The following is a 25,357-nucleotide window of genomic DNA, read 5'->3' on the forward strand; positions in this document are numbered from 1 at the left end:
AGTTAATGAATTCCATCTGGTCTGTATCTCGAAATCAGGGCCGGATCAGAACGGGGGTCTCCCGGGTTTGGCCTTTCTGAGAGAACGAAGAATAAAAATGACTCTTTCCTGTGTTTCCACCCCTCCCCAATGTCTTTTGATGTCGAAAACTGCCCTCTTTAGATGGAGATATTTGCACCGTGGTCTTTTCCTCTACCCTGGCAGGCCCCTCTCGTTCACAAACCCACCCCACAGAATCTTGAAGATGGCGCCCGGATCCTCCTCAGGCCACGGAACCCGATCCTTCCCGATCCGCCCTCTAATTGCTCACTTTGCCCGTTTAAGAGAAAACAGCTGCTCGGCGAACTGCGAAGCCAACACAAACTTTTTTCCTACGCCTGCCAGAACATCGTCATAAAGATGTACGCGTTTTTTCTGGAAGACCAGAGCGTGGCAGCATGCCTGCTCAAGGAGGTGAAACCGGGTTCTTTGTGATACATTGTTTCCCAAGTGGAGAAAAGAAGACATCAAGAGAGGCAGGTTGCCTCTTGCGCCCCTTCTCCTGGCTTCTTTATCTCAGTCTTGTAGGGTTGATGCGCTATAATAACGCAGTGGACGGGCAGGAAATGCAGTGTGTCTCTTCCCTCCTGGCCTTCCTTTCAAACGTCGTTAATGCTTTGTGGATCTGGAACGCTAGACTGGCGGCTTCGATCAGGTCAGAGGGTTCGTCCCAGCGGAAAAAAACTGCTGACATTGTGCCCTTGAGCAAAACACCGAACCCTACATCGCTCCATTCTTTTTAAGGATAATGCAATCTGCTTTAGGCAGAAATAATCCACGAAATCGAGTGTTTCTTATGGTTAAAGGCTGTGGTATAATTATCTAAAAAAAACAACCCTTCAGTCTAAAGCAGGACACTTAAATGTGGTCTGTTATGATTAATTCTGTTTCTATCATGCCAAGTGTTAAATAAGGAATAAAACGCAGGCGGGTGTGCTGTTATAGCAAAATCAAGTGCGAGGTGTGACGAAGGTGTGGAGCGGAGTTCTTCTTACTAAAACCACAACATTAAGTTTTTAGGTATTTTCCCATAAACGCGTTTCTCACAGCAGTTTGCTAACAATTACAATTTATTGACTAAAGAACAACCTGCATCCTTTCATGCTATATAAGAAAACCTGTAGAGAAGGTGGTAGCTCGGTGGTTATGACATCGGTCTTTAGATTGGAAGGTCACAAGTTCAAAACCCAGCACCACCAAGCAGCCACTACTGGGCCCTTGATTGAGCTAGGGCCTCAACCCTTAACTGCTCAGTTGTAAGTCATTCTGGATGAGGGCCGTCTGCAGAAATGCTGTAAATGTCAAAGTTTTTTGTAAACTGTATTTAAGGGTAAACTATTTCCAGGTACATGATGTATATTAAAGTTTGCACAGGATAAATGCACCACCCTAGTGACAAGCTAATGTAAAGTTTTGTACTTTTTTTTTTTTTACTACTGTATGTGTAGCGATCAGTGGTGGTTTTTTTCTGGTAAATTTTGATGATCATGTGTGTTGCTTAGGAATTGAGACTTCCACAGAAAACTGGACTCTGCTGTGACATTTTGACAGATCAGAGAAATACAGTACATAGATAGATAGATAGATAGATAGATAGATAGATAGATAGATAGATAGATAGATAGATAGATTACACTGTTTTACACAACACAATAATCACGATCACTTATTGAATTTTATTTATGTAGCAGTTTTTCATGAATTCAATTCACACTGCGCACGCGCGCGGGTAATTGGCTGCAGGTGACTGCGAGCTCATTAAAGTGCGCACCGGAAGTGAAGTAATTAATCGGGAAGGTGAGGAAGGAGCGGAAACAGTAGGGTGGAAAGGTGTGCATGATCAGGATGCTCTGAGGAGCTTCCCACACGGCTGTGTAATGAGTTCCCCGTCCTGAAACTAGTAGTTTACTATTAGTACCTAAAACTAAATGACACCGGACTGTACAGCGCACGCACACACCACTCTGTCCTCTGGTGAAAAGCGCTGATGTTTCCTTCCGCCGGTCTGTTCTCTGACTCGGACTGTCCACTCTTCTCTCAGGGCGGATGTGAGCGACCTTACTGTCCATACAAACACACCAAACAAGGAGACGGCACGTGTGCGACCGGGGCGCGCGCAGCACCTGGGAAAGGTAAGTCTGACTTGTGGGCGTGGCCTAAGTCAGCGGTTCTCAGACCTGAGATTTACTTCTGGGAAGGTAGAACCTAAATCCAGGATATCTCTCTCACTAGATCTCTATCTGTCTAGATCTGTCTCTCTCTCTCTATCTAGATCACTCTCTATGGATGGAGTGAAAGATGACATTTACAACAAATTCTCTCTTGAAAAATGTCTAATGACTTTCTTTGAAATCACCACCTTGGCCATCTTTAAGCCACTTCTCAATTATGTGGTCCTATGTAAAACCAGTGGTGCAACTGCACATCCAAACAGGAGGGGTAAATGCCAAAATAATTACACCACATGCACTACATACCTCCCCAACCCCACGTGCAGCACCATTTTTGCACCTCTGTGTAGAACCCTGTTGTTTGCTTAAAGCAAGGCCAGTTTGTGTCATTAGAACCTACATACTGAAACCACACTAGCACTGTATAAACTTAGTCTCTTTAAATGCTTTGTAATCTAGAAAAAGGAGTCAGAAGTTTCTAGGACTTGCAATCAAATTTTACACATTTATTTGTATCTCTCTTCAGATAATACAGATGGATAATACAGAGGATTTGTCCTTGGGTAAATAATACAGAATAAGTAATTTTCTGACTGAGCGTTCTTGACATAAGCATGAATGAGTTTGTGCATGTATGTATATTCACATACAGTATCTCATAAGTAAATGCACCCCTCACATTTCAACCATTTTATTGTATGTTCTCAAGGGACAGCACTGTACTCAAAGCACCACATTTTAACGGCTCTAATACAAGACACACACATTTCATATGGTCCTGTCAAGCAGACAAAAACATGAACGTGATGAACCGGACGTGTGGCTTTGCCCGGTTACACGACATACAGCTGTTATCACTTAGGGTGTACTCACTTTTTTTGCCAGATATTTAGACAATAATGGCTGTATGTTGAGTTCCTTCATTTTCATAGTTTTGCCCCTCGAGAAAATATACTAAAATAGTTGCTTTTGGAAATGCACTTTTGTGAGATGCTGTATGTATGTGTGTTTATATTAACGGTATATATATTTATCTATCTATTTATGCTACGTGATAAATAACGTCAGTCATCAACTTCATTTACTTGCATTAATTTGAGCTTGTTAACTTTAGTCTTATTGGAGAAAATCATTAATGGAGATTAAAAAACAACACAAAAAAAAAAAAACGGATATAAATCCTGCCGCTCGTTGTGCCCCACTTGTCATGTCTTTATTCCCCACTTTTTGCCCCACACTTTGAGAACCATTGATTTAACGTGACTCCCGGTAGGACGAGTCGCCAGACCCTATCGTCTACCACAATAGACAGCGGCTGCTGATCAAGGCAGACGAGTTTCATTATTTTGTCAAATATTTCTTTCTGCTTCTTACTGTCCTTGCAGTTGGATAGCTGTCATTGAAACATCTCTGTTACCGACAGCGGAATAAGTCGCACTTGAGATCCATAACGTGACTAAACTTCAAATGTCTGAGGTTGGCTGCTTCATACCCCGTCTAATTTTCTTGGTACACACGTTGCAGATTGCTAATGTATTGTCTCTTTTAAATTTTTTATAAATTTAGGTTTTTTTTACAAACCTTGTAGCAAAATTGTTAGACTGATTAAAACCATTTTTAGCAGCATGTGAAGTATTTGTCAGAACATTGCAATCATTGAGTCATCTGATCGAGACCTAGAGACCGCCAATCAAACTTCCCAAAGAGATTATCATCCGATTACTATTGGCGACCGATCAACCCTTAGTGTGCGCGCATGTGTGTATGTATGAATATACATACATGTGTTTGTGTGTGTGTGTGTGTGTGTGTGTGTGTGTGTTTGTATATTATATGTATATATCCACAAATGGGTGTTTTGTTTTTTTTAAGTCCCTGTTATAATTCCTTCCCCTCTTCTGGGAAAATGTTCCACTAGATTTTGTAGTATGCAATAGTGGAGAAACAATAGACAAACTCAAGTAGACCCAAAAAAGTAATATAATGTCATATATTTGATGGAATTTACTTAAAATTTAGTATGACCATTGCCATTTGATCACAAGATCTTAATCTTTGTTACATTGTAGTATTTTGCTTTTTCTAAATTAAATAATTGGAAAAATGTTTCGAGACACTGATTAGTTTGAAAGAACATAATGTGGTAAAGGTTCTACGTTCTTGGACTGATGTTTTACAAGCTTACCTTATTATACTGCAGCAGGGTTTTATTTTCTTCTTTTTAAAATAATCACTTAAAACTTTGCACTAGGTCATGGCAGTCATAACGCTGTTAGCAGAACCTTCCACAACCAGGAACAGAGCCACAGTTGTCTTACAGAGCTGGAACAGATCAACAAACAGATTGAAGCAGTTAGAAATGAAGTGGAGAAAGAACAAAAAAAGCTGTCTCGCTACCAGTCTGAGCAGGCTGAGAGTGCTGGTGCGAGCTCAGAAGAATATCTTGTGACCAGAAAATGTCGGTCTAAAGACCAAAATGGAAACCAGCTGAAATGTAAAAAGGCCGCCGCTTGCAAATACATCGTCGATCGCACCAAACCGAAAACTGATCTGGAATATGACCCGTGTTCAAATTTTTCTGCTGACCTGCGATCTGGCAGCTCAACAGATAAAACGAAGTCGACCAATAAAGATGACGTGGTACGTGATCAACGGGGGAAAAAAAAGGGTAAGAGTGTGCCTTCAGATCCAGTTCCCATTTCTTCTTATAATTTGGAGGATTCTGAAGAGGAGGGGGAGCTGGTCATTGACATTCCACCTTTGGAAAATGACTGTAACAAGAGATCCCAGTTGCAAAGTTCAGCCAAAGACAATGAACATTTTATCAAGATAACCAGAAAATCTTCAGAAAAGTCTCATCTTGACACGGAGATGCCGCCTCTAGAAAAGAAAGAAAAGATTGGGTGGGCAAAAAAGACCTTGACTGATATCGCTGAACAACAGGAGTCCTCACAATCCTCGTACGAGGAGACTGATTTGGTAAAACGAAAACACCCTGTTCTTCAAAAGGTAAAAATGCCTTCTGAAAGAACCCTTGCTGTCAGAAGTATACCTACTGAAGAAGAACAGAAATCTTCAGTTCATCCCAGGATTGTTAAAGAAGAACCTGAATCATCAGACAGGCTGATGGAGATTGATGCCTCACCTGTGGAAAATAATCAAGTGCTTTATAGGAGCTTGAAACAAAACTTGGCTGCTGGCAAGAATAACAAATCTAAGGAGGAGATCATAAACAATGCACTTGAAGGTTTTCCAGAATTGCATGAAAATGCAAAGTGTGTTCCAGTGGCAGGTTTTTCACCAGTCCGTCAGTTGGGAAAATCGACACCAGAAGACGCTGGTGTTTATGAGGAGAAAGCACAAAATATCGAAAATGTTCTGGACGATATTTCCATTTGCCTGGACCACCTGAGGCGTGAAAGTGAAAGCATTGCTTGCCTTCAAGATGTGGATTCTATCCTCGCTGACTCGACCCATTCTTCTCCCTGTTCTTCAAGGATGCATGGAGATAACCCTATGCAGTATGTTGCACAAAAGAAACAAATAAGAACAGAACTTGAGGTACAACCAAACAACGGGGTCCTGGGTCACAATAAAAAAGTGGACACCTCCAACCTTAGACACTCGTCAGAAATACCACAAAAGTTATCAGAATTTCAGGACTTCCTTCCCAACACTTCCTCTTCCTCAGCCATATCTAATGATCATGTGTCTTTCCAGAACATTCCAATGTTTGGTGAAACAAATTTTCCATTTGCACATGAAACCCCAACCGAACCTGTTGCTCAGTCGGTACCCATGTTAATTTCTAGAACTAACGTCATAGAAGTTCCTTCTACACGAGCCGATTTAAACCCAGCCGCTACATCTATGGATCTGAATGGGGGTCAGAACCTACAGAAACAACTGTTGAGTGGAACAGATGAGAGGATAACTGTGGACTCTAGTTCTTCAGACGGGCTCAATTATTCAGACCTTGACCTGTCTGAGAGCGATCCAATGGAAGAGTGCTACAGAATCTTTATGGAAGCCAACCAGGGTGAAGATCCCATCGTTCAAGGTGACATGCCAGTAAGTGGATGGGTGTACAATGGGTTGGTTTGAACCAGGAAGGAGGAAATTTATCAATGTACTTATTTTGCAGGAGGAAGTCTCAAAGATGGCTGAGGCTGTCAAGCCAGCTTTGGCTCAGAAAAAGAGAGTAGCCCATGTAGCAAGGTTTGAGGTAAGAATGGGTTTTGCTTAATTTGCACATCAATTATTAGAAAACATTACTTTGTAAACTATTGTTGATGCAAATTGGAGAACACACCTTATGTTCTTAAACCTAGTTGGTCAATATTATTTTTAGTCATGTTAAGGACCACAGTCTGCTATTGCCAAATGAGGCCAGGAGTCTTTCTTTGGAGCATCTGTTCCCTAATCCCTTTCCTAACCCTACAGTGAGGGGGGAAAATTTATTTTGATCCCCTGCTGATTTTCTACATTTGCCTACTGACAAAGAAATAATCAGTCTATACTTTTAATGGTAGGTTTATTTGAACGGTGAGGGACAGAATAACAACAAAACAAGCTCGTCTCAGCTCGTTACCTGTATAAAAGACACCTTTCCACAGAATCAATTTGCCCGTTTGGTCTGATCCAACAGACGAGCTACCATAGCTCAGATTGCTAAAGTTAATGCGGTTAATACTCGACGGGTCACGACTGTTTTGGCAGCAAAAGGGGGCCCAAGACAATATTAGGCAGGTGGTCATAATGTTATGCCTGGTCGGTGTATAATATATTTGGTGTGTCCCATCTTAACCATTTAACAGGTCAGTAAAAGCAAAGCACAGGTTCTTGTACCCCTTAGGGATGGGGGCTCTCAGCAGCCCGTACCCAGCCGGAGTCACCAGTGCCAGAAAAGGGCAACATCTCTTACGGCAGCAGTGAAAGGGTGCCAATCCTTTATAACGGCCAATGCACCCAAGCGAGTCCTCGCACCTACTGTTATTCATCCAGCAGCTGTGCCAAACAGTGAGTAATCTCATTAGAGTCCACACCCAGCCTTGGACGGCGCTAACCTTGCAAAATTTATTACACTTGTTTGCCACCATAGTACCTTGTTTAAACAATGGACTTGTGTTTCTTGTAAGGGTTAAATGTCAAAATTTTAAATGTAATTATAAAACAATTTATTATCATTTCTAGCCTGCGTGAACATCCTCCCCGCTGGAACAACCTTGCGAATTGGGCCAAACCTGCACCTGATTGTTCCTGAGGGGAGTTGTGCTTTACCAGTTACACTAATTCCTGCTGCTGCAATGCCTGTAGCATATCCAGTCCATCAGCCACCTCCAATCCAGCAGCCTATACAACCTGTACAGCCTGCACAACCAGCCAACTACACACCTGCCAAGGTCGGTAAGACTTCTTGAACAAGGCTCTGGTCCTTCTCTGTGAAGCTTCTCTTGTAGATATTTTTTTTCTATAAATAGCGCAACTGTAAAATATAACAAGCATCGGAACCATTTAAACCCGTTTGATTCCTCAAAAACAGCCAATTCCCACAAAGCGAAAAGTGAAAGGACGTGCAGACGTAGGCGTAAAGGTTCCTCACGACGTACGGCAGCGGTACGTCAACCTGTTCGTGGAGGAGTTCCTGAAAACCTCTGCCACTGTGCAGGATGCCTTTGAGAAGGTTTGCAAACAAAATGGAAATCGGATATCTTTTTTGTAGTACGTTATGGTTTATCAATTCTCCTTTTGCACCTTGTTTTATTGCAGGCACTAGCGGAAGAGAAGACCGTGTTTGATCGCAGCATCAATAAACTGAAGTATCTAAGCATAGCAGTGAATGCACTCAAGAGGCTTAAAAATCAAAATGCAGCTCCGGCCAAATGTATGCAAATGTGATGGATGCTTCTTAACAGCAATTTACCCGTAATGTTTTAGATAACCTTACATGGAATATGCTAATCTCCGGCATTGTTACTGGCTCTGTTTTCACTGTCCAGTTTCCAGCGAAAGCGACGCACAAGCGTCTAGAGGAAATGTGCCACTCAATACTCGAGCACTCCTGCAAAATGGTAAGAGTGCCATTAGCTTTTATTTCAGGGTCACATTAAAGTGTCCATCCTGCTGGTATTAATATCAATTTTATCCGATTCATTATGTATAAATGCTTAGTGGGCCGTCCTTTAGGGAATAAACTTAGTGCACTGTATGGGCAGGAGAGAGAGATGGTGTACCGGATTAGTTTGCATTTGGACGACTCTACTTAAACTGACAAAAAAAGATAATACAACTGATCGATCATAAGACACCATATTCAGTTCACGTGCCAATTATGTGGGTACTAAGTGATTCATCTAGACTTGTGTTGTAATAAGAGTGCTTATCTTTATACGGGCATACGTTTTCTAACTAAATCGACTTAGGATTTGAGCTTGTGGCCTTCCAATCCAACCACCACCCAAGCTACCACTGCTGGGCCCTTAAAAAAGGCCCTTAATCCTCTCCTGATGATTTCAAGTCGCTCTGTATAAGGGCATCTGCCAAAAACCATAAATGTAAATGCATTTTAAATGGCAATAAAGCTTTTCAGTGCTTACTTTTCTTTGGAATACATCTACATTTATGGGATTTGGCAAGGGCCCTGAGCAAGGGCCCTGCTTGGTGGTGCTGGGATTTGTATTCATAAGCTTCTGATCAGAAGTCCAAAATCTTATCTATTGAGCTACCACTTGATTTTTGTGAAGACGCTATCAAGTCAAATCAGCAGTACGCTATTTACCGAGGGGCGGTAGTAGCTAAGTGGTTAAGGCATTGGACTTGGGTTTGGAAGGTCACAAGTTCAAATCACACCACCACCAAGCTACCACTGCTGGGCCTTTGAGTAAGGCCCTTAACCCACCCTGCTCAGTTGTAAGTCGCTCTGGATAAGGGCGTCTGCCAAAATGCCGTAAATGTGAAAAATATAATTATTGCAGCTGAATCTCTATTACTTGCTATTTCAAGTATTTAAAACGTGGGTCTAATCAGCTACTTTCGCTCTGAATTTGTCAATGTCAATTATTTGTCAATTAAACACGTTTAAAAACCTGACTTCACAATATCCAAACTTTTGCCGCACAATTTATAACTAGACCAATATTACACCATCATATTCAGTGCTATGTATCCGTATTCAAATATATTGAATATTTTTATGGCGGTAGTCAGATATTTTATTTCCTACATATGCAGTTATTTGATTATTTAATTTGATTTATTTATTTATTTAATTTTTATTTTTTTTTTTAGTTAGTTCTGTTTCCCAAAACATAGGTTTGCATAAAACCTCATTTAGACCAGCACGACCCTGACCAGGCAGTTACTAAGGATGAATGGTCGAAGGCTGTTAATGAATCATTTGTTAATGGGCTGTAATCGTCTGTCTTTGTCCCACAATCTTCATATGTGACTGTTCAGTAACACAAAATTCTCCTTCAGAAAACATCCTTCTTGCATGATTACATCTACAAATGTGGAAAAATGAAATCAATATTTCTGCCAAACATACTACTATATAAGGAAAAAAAGCAACAAAATGTGCTCTTCCTATTTAATCTGTATTTGTGTCTACTTAGGTCACATGATCTGTTTATTCTGAATAATATTGTAATATTTAAGTACATGCCAGAAGTAGTCATGTGAAATGGGATAAGTTGATGTTGCTTAATATTGTCTATTATCCGCAATTCTTCTCAACACTAGGTGACACCACGCTCTACGATCAGCTGAAGGAGCATATTCTAACCAAGGCCCTGTTGAGGGAAAATAACTATCCTCGCAAACACCCTGAAAAACCTGGGTTTGCCATTCAGTATGGCGACAGCAAAAAGGTCAGCACTGATGGTAGGTTCTCTTAATGGAATACATTGGAAAGAGTCAAACAAAATCTTAAGATTTAGTTGAACGTCAGGTAATAATCTCATGTAGATAAATCAAGCAAGGTGTTCCACAAGAAGACTTTGGAGAATTAAGGGTTCTGTGCTTCCTGCAGTAGTGGTTATACCCAAAAACCTATTAGTATTCAAGCTTAAAAGTGTTTGTGACTGGACTTCTGATCACATCTGGATTTGATATTCACACACTGCTGAAGATTTGGATCAGGCCTATTAGATTAGCAAAAACTCCACATTGCTGTGTCTCTCTCCAGAGACTGAAATGTGCCTTGTTGAGCAATTGGTTTATTTATTTATATTTTGAATGCTGTTGGAAAGCCTTTTGGAGTAAATGCACAACAAATACGTGCAGTGTGAAATGTTGGATGACCGATTTGCTCAGTTTCCAGGAGAATCTGCTGCCGCTGTGGAACTTCTTTCTCCATTGGCCAGACAGGAAAACACACTCGCAAAGAAGAGTGCAACTATCATTATGGGAAAGTCATGGAAAACAGAGGTGAGAAGGTTGAATTACGTAAATAACTACCTGTACAACATGCATTTATATACATCAATACTGCCTGGCAAATCTCTAGGGACACAATTGCTTTTTTTTATTACTCCCAACAAATCCAAACACACCTCAATGTTAAAAATGTTGTGGCCTGGTCGCTCCAACACCCTCCTCTAAACTTCAGTCATGTTGCTCTGAATCTGAAGATATAAATAGCGACTTTTCTTCATAGACTTACCTTAAACAGCTCCCCAAACCTCTGGTCAAGAAAACGGAAGTGTGAGTACATAAGTGTTACCATTTGTTGTTTCTCGCAGTGCCGGGAGGAGTGGAGACACGCTATAGCTGCTGTGAGAACGCAGTCGGTTCACCTGGGTGCCAAGTCTTCAAGGTACACTACTCTCGGTCTCAAAAGCCTGAAGTCAGTGTACACTTAGCGGGACAAAAGCCTCAGATTGCAAATCTCACTGACCATGTGGACCAGTTGCTAGAAAAACAGCCTTAAAGCAAAAAATATAACCTGGTTCAAGATGGGTATGATTTTTAAGCTTGTGGTGAGTAAACCAGATGAGCTTCATTCTGTACATCAAATGTTTTGCAATTAGCAACCTTGTAGCCCCAATTATTGACACACATTCTCTGGTAACCAACCCCAGCCATTATGGATGCACAAGCCAGTGCACTCTCAATGCCGGTCCCAAGCCCGGATAAATAGGGAGGGTTGCGTTGGGAAGGGCATCCAGCGTAAAAACATGTGCCAAGTCAAACATGCGGATGATCTGCTGTGGCGACCCCTAATGGGAGAAGCCGAAAGAACGTTTTTTCTCTGGTGACAACTAGTGGTCTGGCTTTTGAAGTTAGGGGGTTTGATTCACAGGACAACATGATACTACTGTTCTTTGGAGCTTGTACATTTTCCAAATAGTGAACACCTTTTGGCAAGTTTAACAAGAGGCACGGCAAAGTATTTCTGCTGAATGTTTGGATAAACTAACTGTCTACATGACTCACGACCGGCGCGTGTAAAGCTGTTTTTCATGCTAAGGAAGGAATTTTTAATATAGATAAAGTTAAACATCTGTCTCAGCATTTGTCTCAGAAAAACCAGTGTTTCCAAACTGTTTAACAACCACTGAACATGAGCTTACTGTGGATGCTAACACTTATAATCCATGAGAGATGGCTTTGGAATTAAAATGAACAGGATCTACAACCGTTACAAATGGTGTTGTACTCAAGCCTTCATCAGTAAACAGTTGATTTTTAAAGTTGAACAAAGCAGCTTCATGGTGACACTGTCGTTACTTTACTGGTTATACAATTGCACTTTTTGACCATAGAGTATACAATTAAAAAAGGATTTATTTTTAATTCCACTATCTGGTGTCACCCAGATGAGGATTGGTTCCATTTTTACTCTGGTTATTTAGTGTGTCTGGGTTTTTCTTTGTCACAGTTACCCCTGGCTTTCTCATTAGTGATGCATTTATTTGTTTAAAATGCATGTTCTCAATTTCTTTATTTTGGTAAAGCTACTTTTTGATGTCCATTGTTGGTCATTATACAAGTTAAACTGATTTGAGTTGAATGCCAAGTGTGTAATTATAGTATAAACTAAACTACACTGAGCAGGCATAACTTTATGACCACTAATATGTGAAGTGAATAACATTAATTCTCTTCATCATGGCACCTGTTAGTGGGTGCGATAAATTCGGCAGCAAGTGAGCGTTTTCTCCTCAACGTCATTGTGTTAGAAGCAGGAAAAATATCCCAGCAAAATCTCCAAAACTGCAGCTCTTGTGGGATGTTCCTGGTCTGCAGCGGTCAGTAGCTATCAAAAGTGCTCCAAGGAAGGAACCGTGGTGAACTAGCGACAGGGTCATGGACGGCTGAGGCTCATTAATGCACGTGGGGAGTGAAGGCTGTGGTCTGATCCAACAGACGAGCGCCTGTAGCCCAAATTGCTAAAGAAGTTTATGCTGTTATGCTCGACGGGTCACGACTGTTTTGGCAGCAAAAGGGGGACCAATACAATATTAAGCAGATGGTCATAATGTTATGCCTGATCAGTGTGTATAATGCTATGCCTAATAGATGTATACTGTGCCCTTTGTAGCTACATGTCCATGATGCAGTGAGTCTCCAAGGCTTTGTAAGAAGCCACCCTCAGACTCCTACAGGCTGTCCTGGGATTTATGCTATTGATACCGAAATGGTAACGATATGAATATATTGTGCATGCTACATTTATTAATTTACCAGAAGCATGAAAAAAATCTGATGGGTCTAATTCTTATTTTTTCAGTGTTATACCACTCAGGGTTTGGAGCTGGGGAGAGTCACGGTGGTGAACAGCAGCCTGCACGTCATCTACGACACCTTTGTTAAGCCCGTCAATGAGGTCATTGACTATAACACCAGGTATACTCGAGGTGATGATCACTGAAGTGACTGGAAGTACCATAATCAGCAAGAGGGATGATATGGTCTTCATCTTGCTCAGGTTTTCAGGAGTCAGTGAAGAGGATGTTAAGAAGAGCAGTTCCTCTTTGCAAGATGTGCAAGCTGTGCTTTTGAGCTTCATCAGTGAGAAAACCATTTTGGTTGGGCATGGTTTGGAAAATGATCTCTGTGCTCTGAAAGTGAGTGATTTTGTCGTTCTCATCAAGTTGAGCAGATAAAAAAAAAAAAGATAATTCTTTCTAAACTTTAAGAACATAAGCTGTTTGGAGCTTGGGCTAAATATCTGGACATACTGCATTTGATAGCATTGAAATCAAATGTGCTACTGGGTGTTCAGTGCATTTAGGGTATAAGTAATCACACCCCAAGAGCTTGCTTCTCCAACATCCTGATATTTGAAGAATGTAACAATGTTCTGCAAGATGTTTCATGTTTGGCATGTGTTTGCAACCAAACCATGATTTCTATTTTTTTCAAAAACTTTGTCGTAGGCTTATTTTGAGAGCTTCTTGTTCTTCTTTATGCTCTTTGTTCTCTAGCAAGACCCAAGATTTTCATTTCTAGCTTGAAACACAAGTTATTCATTCAAGCCACTGCCCTCTAGCCTTCCAAAAATAAGAATAGAGAGAAAACACATTTGCAAGAACTGTGCAATTCCTCCTCTTCTACCTTTTTTTCCTTCTTTTTTTTTTTTTTTTTTTTTTAAGTTTATCCACAGCACGGTGGTCGACACATCCATGGTGTTCCCCCATCGCTTGGGTCTGCCACACAAGAGAGAGCTCAGAAGCTTGACAGCCGAGTATCTGAGGAAGATAATCCAAGAGAGCGGTAGGTTTAGCTGATTGAATCATTTGCCCTGTTAAACCCATCTTTAATCAACCGTGTGAGTGAGGTTGGCTCACACTGGGAGCTGCTGAGGAATCTTCTCGTTATTGTACAGTTAGTTGTTCACTTAGTAATGCTCATGCTTTACTTAATTCTTTTAACAGGAAATGGAAAAGGTAGTACAATCGCTTACCTGATTATCGGTTCATTGGATTTGCGCTCTAAATGGTGCTTTTTGTCAGACCATTTCAACCTTCAGAAAAAGCATCCCATTGGCCATTCTAAACCATTTATAATATAAAATTATTATATACATACAGAGCACATACATGAAGATGTTAGTGTATGTAATTATTATACTATAGCACTTGCTGGTAAATTCTCTGATCTGATTGGTCAAGTATTTCCAGTAACAGTAATGCCAACTCTAATTATTATTATATTTTTGGTAAAATTTTTCTCACAGTAACAGTTAATTTACAGGATATTACAAAGTCTTGTAAAGTGATTTATGAGTGTCGTTAACAAAGAAAACTATCGTTAGTACATTTTTGTGGTCTTAATTAAAAAAAGAGAACTAAAAGAGGCTGGAGATGAAATGGAACACAACGGAAGGCACAGGTACCTAACCCTTGTTCTTGCGAGCAAATTTCGAAGGCACAAGCAAACCCACGCTTCCGGTTCCCCGCTTTCAGCAGAGGGTAGGCATCAATCACTTAGTTGATCTCGGGTCGCTCTCGTTGTTCAGTGCAGCAAAAACTTTTTTTAGTGTTAGATTTTTATTTCACTAGAAATCTTGAAAATTGTCTCAAGAAAATCAGTGATGGTGCTGGGAAAATAGAATTACCATCGAAACCAAGAAGGAAATGGTGGAAAAGTACGAGCGTGGTGTAGCCCTGTGCGTCTCACACTCGCAATCAACCACTACCACATGGGGTTAGGGTTATATGATGTTTACCGTGAAGTAATTTGCGGTGTATTTATTTGTTAGAATAGGCTACAGAGTGCAGAAATAAGCGATCGAATTACGTTTTGGAACGGATTAAATCGCTTTTACATTCATTCTTATGGGGAAAATTATTTTGAACGTACGAGCAAATGAACCTACGGCGTTTAACTGTACCCCCATATATTGCCCCTTAGTGCTTAACTCTGATGAAACATTAAAAGTGTTGGTAATCCAGAACTATAGTTGTGTAACAATGACACAAGTGTCAAAAATAAATTCGTTTAGCGTTGTGTATAGTAGATGAACAGTTAAATAGAATGATTATCTGTTCATTAAGAAATATAAAAATCATCATATGCCAATGAAATGGTGATTGTGGAAGTGGAACAGAACATGGTGTGTTCCCAAACCCGGATCCACAGACGAAAAACAAAAAACATTGCAACCCTGCTAAATAAAAAAAAATAAAAAAAGATAGATAGATAGATAGATAGATAGATAGATAGATAGATAGATAGATAGATAGATAGATAGATAGATAGATAGATAGATAGATAGATAGATGTGTGTGTGTATATATATGTATGTGTGTATATATATATATTATATATATATATATATATATATATATATATATATATACACATACGTGTGTGTGTGTGTGTGTGTGTATATATATATATATATATATATATATATATATATATATATATATATATATAAATATAAAATATTAGTAGGGTATTGCATTTATAGGCTAGCTAATAAACTTTCCACCGGATTTCACTGTTCCAAATTGTATTTTGGAAAATGAAATAACATTTATAGCGGTATATTTCTTACATGTGGTGATCTAATGCATGTGTAACCGAAATGTATTTCTCTTTCCACCACTCCAGATTTGCAAAGACTCTTCTTTTCCTTTGGATATCTGCCGTAGAGATTTAAAATAAAATTTTGGAGCAGGCTCCTGAACTAAAATTACCCTCTTATTTGCACAGTTATTGTGCAGTCTGTACAATGGTCTGGTGTGTAATGGTGTATAGTCTGCGGAATGAGCCAGAATTACAGTCTGTACTTGATTGTGTAATCTTGGGAAGTAGGGACTAAACAGAAGGCTTATGTCTCCAATTTCGGTGCGTGTTTGTCCTTCGTGTCTCACAGTGGAGGGACACGACACCCAGGAGGATGCGACGGCGTGCATGGAGCTCATGCTGTGGAAGGTGAAAGAAGATGCTAAAGGGAAGAGATGGTGAAGAAGATGATGATCAAGCTCCCCGTTGCCTTAACTGCTGTATATTTGTAAAAAGAAAACAAAAAAACATTGCACTTGAAACATTTGCTTTATTATAAAGATTTTCACCTGTCTATATTAGGGTTTCTGGAATAGAAATAATGAATTGTTTCCTCCTGCATCTAATTTTTTTACACCTTTTTGTTTTGCTGATTATTCACTTTAAGGGAAGAGGGTGTCTTTTTAACGCTGGGGTGGTAGTCCTATTGTGTGTACGGTTTTCCAGCTGACAAACACATTAGTGTACCTTTAAATGATATAAGGTGACTTGGAGTACATAATTCGACTGCAATTAACCTTTAAGCATAACAATTTATCTTTTTACTTGGAAATACTAAAGGTACAAAGGGTGTAGGATTAAGTGCACCACAAAAGTACAATTTTGCATCTAATTTTTTTTTGTGTGTCAAACACAGTGTTTATAAAATAAACTGATTCACGATTGCACTATGGGAAGAAAAAAGTATTTTTGTGCACTCGGATTATATATATGTGAAAAAGTAAAAGCACTGCAATGATTCGGTGTTGTGTGAATTCTTTCAAATATGATCAGTGCTGCCATGTTTGCAGCTGTGCTACGTTGTTAGCTAATTGGCTGATCAACTAATTAGATGATCTGCTTGAATTTCTTTTAGTATCTGACCCAGTCATGGCTCCACCTAATACCATTGATTACCTTTCTTTAAATGTGCTTTCAATTAGCTAGACTTAATCTGCAAATAAATTAACATTGATTGGGGTTATGGAAAGACGCTAACATGGCAGTGATTAGCTAATTAGCCAGTTTTCCCTCTTTTTGGTCAGGTGTGTTGGGGGTTGGGTTTCAGAAAGTTGTTCAGGAGGAAAGAGCCGCCATCTTGGATTACTTGAAAATACATTTCACGTTTACAATTCAAGGTTTGAGTGGTATTTATTTCTGGGTTAATGAGCTAGTTTGGGGTTTAAATTGTGGGTGGTTTTTTTTCTTTTTTTTTAAAGAAGTCATGACTGAGGTTTAATCATGTTTGAAATGCTTGGAAAGCTACTACAGGCACCAGGTGTCGAGTCAAGTTTATTTCTATAGCACTTTTCACAACAGACATTGTCTCAAAGCAGCTTTACAGATTTTAAGAGTTGAGGTGAACGATGTGTATTTATCCCTGATGAGCAGCCATGGTGACTGTGGCAAGGAAAAACTCCCTTAGATGTTATGGGGAAGAAACCTTGAGAGGAACCAGACTCAAAAGGGAAACCCATCCTCATTTGGGTGACATTGAGTGTGATTATAGTCTTTAAACAATACATAAACTAACATGAGCACTGGAGTGTAAGATTGAGTAATGATCTTTTTACAGTCTTTTACAGTCATTTGTGGTTATAAAACTAGGAGCTACTGAGCAACTCATAAAATAGCTCAACATTTGCAATCATCATTCATTTGAAAAATTTGGGATTTTAAGACAAACTAAGGAATAGGTCAGGACTCCTGTTCTCTACAGCTAGGCTTAAACATTTTATTGACCACCTTCTTGTTTGTTTTTTGTTGTTGTTGTTTTAATGTATTATGTAAAATTAGAATGCAAACACTGGAAGGTCAGGGTGTGTTGGGAGTAATTCAAACTAAATGTCCGCTATTTTGTTCTGGAGAAACACCAACACTAACCTATGCATTTAAAACAGATGCCCAAGCTTGTGCTTTGATGGAGCTGGAAAAAAGCCACTGACTCAGATCTTAATTAATAATTTTCCCTTATATTTTAAATTATTTTAAAGCTCTGACTGATTTTCTGTTTAATGGACTTGTGTAGACTGAGAAGGAAACTCTCTCTCACCGGAATAATATTTTGACTGTCAGTAAGTCACCTGCAGTCAAATTGGAAAAATAAGGGTTGGCTTCATGTCTCTCGAAAGAGGTCACTTACATTATATCAGTGGTGGGCCGTGCATTTGGTACCTGAGCCTTCAGTGGGGACTTACCTGACTTAATCCACCTCTTATTACTACCACTATTATGTCGCAATTCTAGAAACCACCAATACATACAAAAATGCAATATAACAACATGTGGCATTACAGAAAGAAAGACATTTCACATAGGGTGAATACCATTTTATTAAAGCAAGAAACCCAGTTAAGACTCTAAACCTCTAAACTACAACCACAACTGTGCACCTACATCATCTGGAGCAGTTCAGAATCAATATTTGTCTAATAACATGACAAAAACATTAGAATTTTAAATCTAGAAGAAGTGGTGAACAAACTCTTTCCTGGGCTGAGACAGGCTAGCTAGCTTCAGGGTTGGCCGACCTCCTCACGATGTCTAGCTTTTCTTCAAAATGGATTTTTAAGTATGTCCGAGACCAAATCAATTTCTCTTCCTTCGTAGGAATAAAAAAGTCTAACTAAGATGTATTAATGTGTGCAGAGCTACACACGTGTTTTGCTCGTCGAACTTGTAACAGTTTCCCTTTCAGAGGACAGAAAAATGCTGACGCTATTCTGGGCCAGCTAGCTGCCCTGTGAGGCGAATTTGAAATCAGATTGGTTAAAAAAAAAAATTGAGCTATTTATTAAGGAGACAATGGTTAAAAAATGCCAGCAGTACTTACTTTGAAGGCCCTGGGCAGATTAGATTGACATGGCAGGAGGCTGAAAACTGATTGGACAAAAAATCTAACATTCACATACACGTACTGGAAGCAGTGCAGCCGAGAGAAACGCTACGAAATTAGGAGAATAAACTGTTGGGAATAAATGAATACAATTTCATGTAACAAATATTAGAATTTAGGTAGTAAATGTAGGTCAGTGCTTCTGATAGTGTTTTGGTCAAACACACAGCAATCCACCAATCAGGGTCGAGTACACTTTATGTTTTGAACTTGTTTTGATCGACGCTGAGGGTATCTACAGTACTTATCACCAACACACAGTTCAGCATCGGTTTAACCACCAGCCGAACATTTAGAGAGGAATAAATGATGGAAGAACCTCCTGACTTGAACTTGACACAACACCCGTGGCCTTATTTGTGAGTTTATTTTTTATACATTTATATATTTATATATATCTTTTTAAGCAGTTAAAAAGAAGGTTTTGGGCTTGTGATAATTTGAATAGATATTAATGTTTGACTCATTAATATCATTCTATTAATAGATCGGTGTGCTGCGAGTGACATTAGAGTCTTTTCACATAAACTGAGTTGATTAAGCAAAGAGTCATGTGACAAAAAAGAAAAAAGTTGAACTTACAGCCATAATAAATCATAGTACTTTAAATTCTTTTGTACTTTTTCTTAAGTAAAAGTTTTAAGGAAGCACTTTTACTGGAGGATTATGTATCTGGTGCTGATATTTATTGTACTATACATAGGATTGTTGCTATATCTTCATAGTACATATGTTATTGAACCACAAAACTATTCATTAAGCAGATTGCAAAATAAATCTTACTTTATTCCTAAATATAGTCATAAGTGGAACCATGACCATTTTAATATAATAGTATTATGGTGTTATGTGACATTTGCTTTTGGCTTATGGCTCTCCAATTCAGTTTAGGTTCTTTGTAGCAAAAAGGTCTGGGCATCTCTATCAAACAAACAAATGTTTTGCAATCATATACAGTTTTTGATTAGCCTGTACTCTTGAACAAGACCAACAAAATCCAGGTATGTTTTATAAATTTTTATTGACCTACTTTACAAAATGAGCATCGAGGCTTAATGGACTTGTAATCTGTCTTTCAGACATCCTTATCCATAATGACTGACTTGCTCAAGAGCGCAGTAGTGGCAGTGTTGTGTAGCTGGGATTTGAACTCAAGCCCTTCCGATCATTAATCTGTCTTAACCAGTAAGCTCATGTGTCCGCTTTCCTTTTTCACCTCAAAATGTATTAATTTCCCTGTTTCATGTAGAAAGGAATAAGATTGTGTAGAAGACCTATTTGAAGGTCTGTTTGTGGTCGGGCTTGTTAAATTTTCAGGTCGGTTTAACAGTAATTTTGTGACAAACTTGCGCACTATAAAAAATAAAATAAAAAACCTTAAAAAATAAACTTGTCACAATTTGTTGAATTTCATACTGTTCATGGCCTGAATTAAACACAATCCTTGTGAAATGTCCACATCTTATTTTATAATTTTGTAAAAATTATTTTGCAAAAAGTAATGTATCTAAAAACGTTTTTAAATATATTCTATATTCTATTCTAATTCTATTTTATTTGTGTAGTATTTTCATATGTTCAGATGCATCTTAACAGGAATATAGATTGCAAATATACATTTTAGGGTTCTAGATATAAGTGTATCCCTAAAAAAAAAAGCGAGCCAGTGGCAGGAAAAACTCCCTGAGAGTATATGAGAAAAAACCCTTGAGAGAAACCAGACCCCAAACGGGAACCCATCCTCATATGGGTGACAATGAACGTCTATTTGATCTAGTTCCATTATTGTTGAGGTTATTAACTATTCACTGATTAAGACTCGAGTATAAATCTTTTCATGCCAACTGTAACTGTGAACCACTGTAGCGAACTGTTTATATTAATTACAGTCCAAATCTATGGAGATGGTAACCCTTGTGTAACCCTTGAGTTTAACCCTCCACAGTAACATCTTTAGGCTGTTCATGTGTCGAACGTCCTCAGCTTCAGCGAGTCTCCAACGATGGTCATTTTGTCATTTATTATATCCAAATAATTTGATATGAGACTGATGTGTTTGAATAGTAAATAAAATGCTTGGTAATTTCTGTAAAGACATCTGAGTTTGTAGTTCATCATAGTTCATCTCATGTGCTTTATATCTCTTTCACTGCTTTGTGTGTGTGTGTGTGTGTGTGTGTGTGTGTGTGTGTGTGTGTGTGTGTGTGTGTGTGTGTGTGTGTGTGTGAGTTTTCCAGCAAGCTTTCAAGTCACTCCAATGGAAAACCTTTTTTTACAGGTAGTTCTCTACAGCAGTCATGCCACATATTGGGTCTGATTAAAGCTATCGTATTGGGAACCAGTTACATTTAAATTTATTTAATTATAATTAACTTGCCTGTTGTGGTAATTATGGTTCGTATTTGGATATAATGGAATATTTCTGGCTGCTGGGGTTTGATACAGAATCAGATTGTCAGCCCTATACTGCATACTCTGCGTATCACTTTCACATCTTTCCACATTCAATACAACACTCTGCATCTCTCTGCTCTTTTGGTAGAGGTGTGTGTGTGTGTGTGTGTGTGTGTGTGTGTGTGTGTGTGTGTGTGTGTGTGTGTGTGTGTGTGTGGGCTGTTGATGTAGGATGCCTCTGCAGGCGCGGGGAGAGGCCAGCGTGCGAGCTGGCAGAACGGTGTTTGGACATGGCCGGGCGCGGTGCCAGGCCACTGCTGCTCCAGTCCGTTTGGGCTCATGCTGGACAAGCTGTGAGAACGTGGCCCAATTGGCAGATGGGCACGGCTCAGCAGCAGCAGCGGGCAACTGTAACAACGGCCAGACACACACTCGCACGGCTCTTGGCACTGTTGAAGGAAGCCAGGTGTCCCTGTTTGAGCCAAGTGTGTATGCTCGCCTGTGTATGTGAGCGGCCTGTCTCCATGATTAATGCATGGGTGACATTTTCATTTGATGTCATAATGTATGCTCGAGTATTAGCCGCGTGATTGAGTGCTCGCGTGTAGGGAACGAACAATCGCGCACCTGGAATTATTGGGAGGGTATAATTCAGTGTATGTATTCCTAGTCATTTTTGGAGAAAAGATATTATTCACATTAGATCCTCCTTTAATTTTTGTGACCTGCTGCCTTGTGAAATAGGAATTAATGATTTGGCTCTGAGCGCCTTAATTGGAAGTCAAATAACCATGTGGTGGTATGATAATTGATTAAGGACACCAATTAAACTAAACAAGTTGATTGGCGTAGAGTAGGAACAAATGATTTAACACTAAATTCATACATAACATGGTTATTTTAGTTTTCCTGCATCGGTTTGTCAGGTTTGTCCTGAGCGGCCCAAAATGAAAAGCATTTCCATACAGAAACACTGTAGTTCAGGGTTTGATGGGTAAGAGCTGCACTGAAAAGCACCTTACCAGCAGACCAACTGACGCAAAAGATATATTCCCTTTCATACAAGCATTTCACTTGTTACTTTTTCCTTCTAGGGGTAAGACATTCAATTACATAAGTTGTTATTTAAAAAAGTTTTCTGGACTGTCCATAGGTTAAAAAATAAATAAATATATATATATATATATATATATATATATATATATATATATATATATATATATATATATATATATATATATATATATATATATATATAGAGCATATAGCATATGTGAAGAAAGAGTGTCACTGTAATGTACATGTGACGAATAAATGCATATTGTTCTCTATTAAAACCTTCTGAAAAGTTCTAAATCTTTGATTTGGATCTTCAAATCCCTTTGAGTTTTTTTGTGTGGTGAATGTTAGAGCTTAACCACTGATAAAAGTTTATGGATATGAGTTTGGTTATAAAAATGGCCCAGGATCAGTAATGTGTAAATATTTTTTTTTACTGTGCATATAAAACCATATTTTTTTGTAGACCTGTAAAAGAAAATTGATTTTTCAATACCAGAAAACGTCATTGTTCTACATGAAGAACACTTCATGGTTCTCCAGGTGTACTACTTCACCACTGCATGGATCCATGTCGGAGAGGCTTCCAAACAAAATCTCTTTGGATAGATTCGGTTTTATTTCCTAATGAACCCTTGAAAATCTTTTGTGTTTTTTTAAAGATGTGTAGGTAAAAATCACCACTCGTTTAACAGATCCGTCCTGAAATCTAGGCCAATCCATTTTGAAGGATGTGGCAATGAAATGCAGCCTATGTTATAGACCACTGGTGTCATGTTTCCAAATGCCTGTATCTTATAATTCTTTGCTTTGCCCCTAAAAAAGTAGAATAAAAAAATTCAACTCTGTAGGGTTTTTCATGAAAATCTACAAATTTAAGATGTAAGTTAGTTTGATTAGCAATGTATCTTGGTATCAATATAATTGTTAGCCTAAATAGTGGAAAATATTTTACAGTAGTATATCAATTCCCGGGTTTTCTAAAGGTTGAGCCTATATGTATGTAAAGGTGTAGCCTTTGGAATTACCTACCTGCACAGCCATTTTATTATGAATGAGTACCTGAAGAACTGTGCGTCTAGACTACAGACTTTGTGACGCCGAAGTAGACCTCAGGATGCAGCCGATACTCTTTAAAAGTCTCGCCCTAATTTAAAGTGCAGAGTAGTAAGTAATATGACACTGAATTGGACCCATTCAAGATGGATAATTGTGTGGCACCAAGTACACAAAGAACCCTCCTTGTGTGCCACCCTTGTCTGGACAGGCCAGCCCCCAGGGATTCATGAGTAATCCCTCTTCCTCGCCGAAAACCCCCCCCCGTCGCCCTCCAGATTGTCAAGTCCCCTACTGGGCGTCCGTGTGGTACAGTCTGGGTCTTATTTGCTGAGAGAGATCGCGCCATTGGGGGCAGGCCAGGGGGGATCTGTCGGGTCAGCTGGGGGAAGAAATACGTGTCGCCACACGTCCTTTTGCAGGCCATGCTATTAAATTGTGGATTAGTAATCTTACGCCTGTGCCTCTCTGGCCAATTTCCGCAGAAGACGCAGTCGCATCATTACGTCTCGCTGATTTCTGCTGATTTCCCTCTCTCATCTGTCTGTCAAAATATTCCCTCTCTCACAGACTGTGAAGTCTCTATCAAAGGCAAAAAGCGTGTGGTGTTTTCTCCATCCATAATCAGTTCCAGAGAATTCTTTCTCTTCCGCCAAGCAGTCCACTTGGAGACTGGTCTGAAGGCGTTTGTGTGTTTTTCTTTGTGGGGCTGAATGCTGATCTGTCTTTACTTAGCTCGGCTCTAGTACGGCACAGTAAAGAAAGCAAGCGAGCAGGGAAAAGAACAATGAAGACGAGATGAAGAACAGAGGGAAAGTGGAAGATAGGAGGGGAGAAGGATGTGGGAGAGAGACAGAGAAGAGATAAAAAAAAAAAGAGAGAGAGAGCAAGACATCTGAGTGGAGTGGGGAGTGGGGGGCTTTCTACAGACTCCTTTAAGCAGCTTTATTCTTGAGGCGAGGTCATGCAAGGTCACGGTGGGATTACAGTTTTGGCAAACAGGAGGGAGCTCCACTCTCTCTCCCTCCCTCTCTCTTTCTCTCTCTTTCTCGCTCTCTCTCTCTTTTTCTTACACACACACAAACAACAGCAACAGAACGCGAGACAGCAGCTCCCCGATGACTCGAACCTGGCTGTAATAAAGCCGTGGCCAGCTTGAACCTACAAACAAAAAAAGCCAACAGCCTATCGATCGGCTTCTGCTGACTCTCCAGCGCCCGTGTAGGGAGGCTGCCTTTCTGTGCAGACACACTCCTGCCTGAGGTTGTGTAGAGAAAAACTGGCCGCCTCGCTTCCAAAACACACACACCACTACGGCCAGTGCAATTCCTCACACATTAATCCCTGACCCACTGGAGCAACATTTGGGCGGATAATACGATCTCATCCTCGGCTGAAACCTCGGGGGAAACGCTTCCTCTCTGCTCGCAGCAAGAATTCGTCCTAAATAAGCGATAAGAATTTTTATAACTAGGCGCCTTTACAACTAAATTAGCCCAGTGTGACGCAGAAAGTGTGTGTGTGACCCGATCACTCAGGAGACACACTTCTTAATCAACGTTTCCACAGTGGCGGGGGGTCACACAGGGCCGAGGCGAATTCTGGCCTCCAGTGCTGCTTTGAAGTTAATTAAGATGCGTCGGAGCACGGTTGGAGAGGATTCATTAAAGCTCCAGTCGGACTAACAGTGTGTTGCTCCGTCCAAAGTGGACGCTTCGTCCAAGAGGACTAAAAGCCCAGAGGAGAGCTTCAGCCCCTGAGGCGACACCTCGAGTGCCAAGCAGGCAGGCTCGACAGCAAGCCCTCATTCATCAGCTTTGTTACGCACACCAGACACTTCCCAAGGACTGCAGGAGAGGTTCAAGTAAGGAGCGAAACTCTTGGGGGCATGCTGTTAGAAAAAAAATCTTCAACTAACAACGTGATGCGATCAAGCCTTTGTTTTAAGAAATGTCCTCACTAATACACTTTAGTTTAAAAACACATTTTCCTATTCGTTTTGGCCTCTGAAATGGTGTTTTCAGTT

The 25,357-nt window shown here is 39.8% G+C and overlaps 1 protein-coding gene across 2 annotated transcripts; it reads left to right on the forward strand.

The window, feature by feature from the left end:
• Positions 1 to 1,836: 1,836 nt before the first annotated feature.
• Positions 1,837 to 16,686, forward strand: LOC310724502 (uncharacterized protein). 2 transcript variants are annotated; one of them, XM_083538604.1, is made up of 16 exons: positions 1,837 to 2,171; positions 4,462 to 6,281; positions 6,355 to 6,435; positions 7,028 to 7,229; positions 7,404 to 7,612; positions 7,753 to 7,893; positions 7,980 to 8,094; positions 8,210 to 8,281; positions 9,951 to 10,091; positions 10,524 to 10,637; positions 10,952 to 11,025; positions 12,754 to 12,852; positions 12,943 to 13,058; positions 13,141 to 13,279; positions 13,808 to 13,928; positions 16,039 to 16,686. In XM_083538604.1, the coding sequence occupies exons 1-16, from the start codon at positions 2,027 to 2,029 to the stop codon at positions 16,128 to 16,130; spliced, it is 3,681 nt and encodes a 1,226-aa protein (XP_083394730.1). In that variant the 5' UTR covers positions 1,837 to 2,026; the 3' UTR covers positions 16,131 to 16,686. The 2 variants fall into 2 exon arrangements, with proteins under 2 accessions (XP_083394730.1, XP_083394731.1); XM_083538605.1 differs by having other exon boundaries at positions 13,141 to 13,223.
• The last annotated feature ends 8,671 nt before the right edge of the window (positions 16,687 to 25,357 follow it).

The sequence above is a fragment of the Silurus aristotelis genome, assembly GCF_946808225.1.
Source record: "Silurus aristotelis genome assembly, chromosome: 4".
NCBI classification, from domain to species: Eukaryota; Metazoa; Chordata; class Actinopteri; order Siluriformes; family Siluridae; genus Silurus; species Silurus aristotelis.

Coding starts and splice junctions, on each gene's coding strand:
- LOC310724502 (XM_083538604.1), top strand. CDS start 2,027: ATGTTTCCTTCCGCCGGTCTGTTCTCTGACTCGGACTGTCCACTCTTC. Junction 7,613..7,752: donor CCAACTACACACCTGCCAAG/GTCGGTAAGACT, acceptor CCTCAAAAACAG/CCAATTCCCACAAAGCGAAA. Junction 13,280..13,807: donor ATGATCTCTGTGCTCTGAAA/GTGAGTGATTTT, acceptor TTTTTTTTTAAG/TTTATCCACAGCACGGTGGT.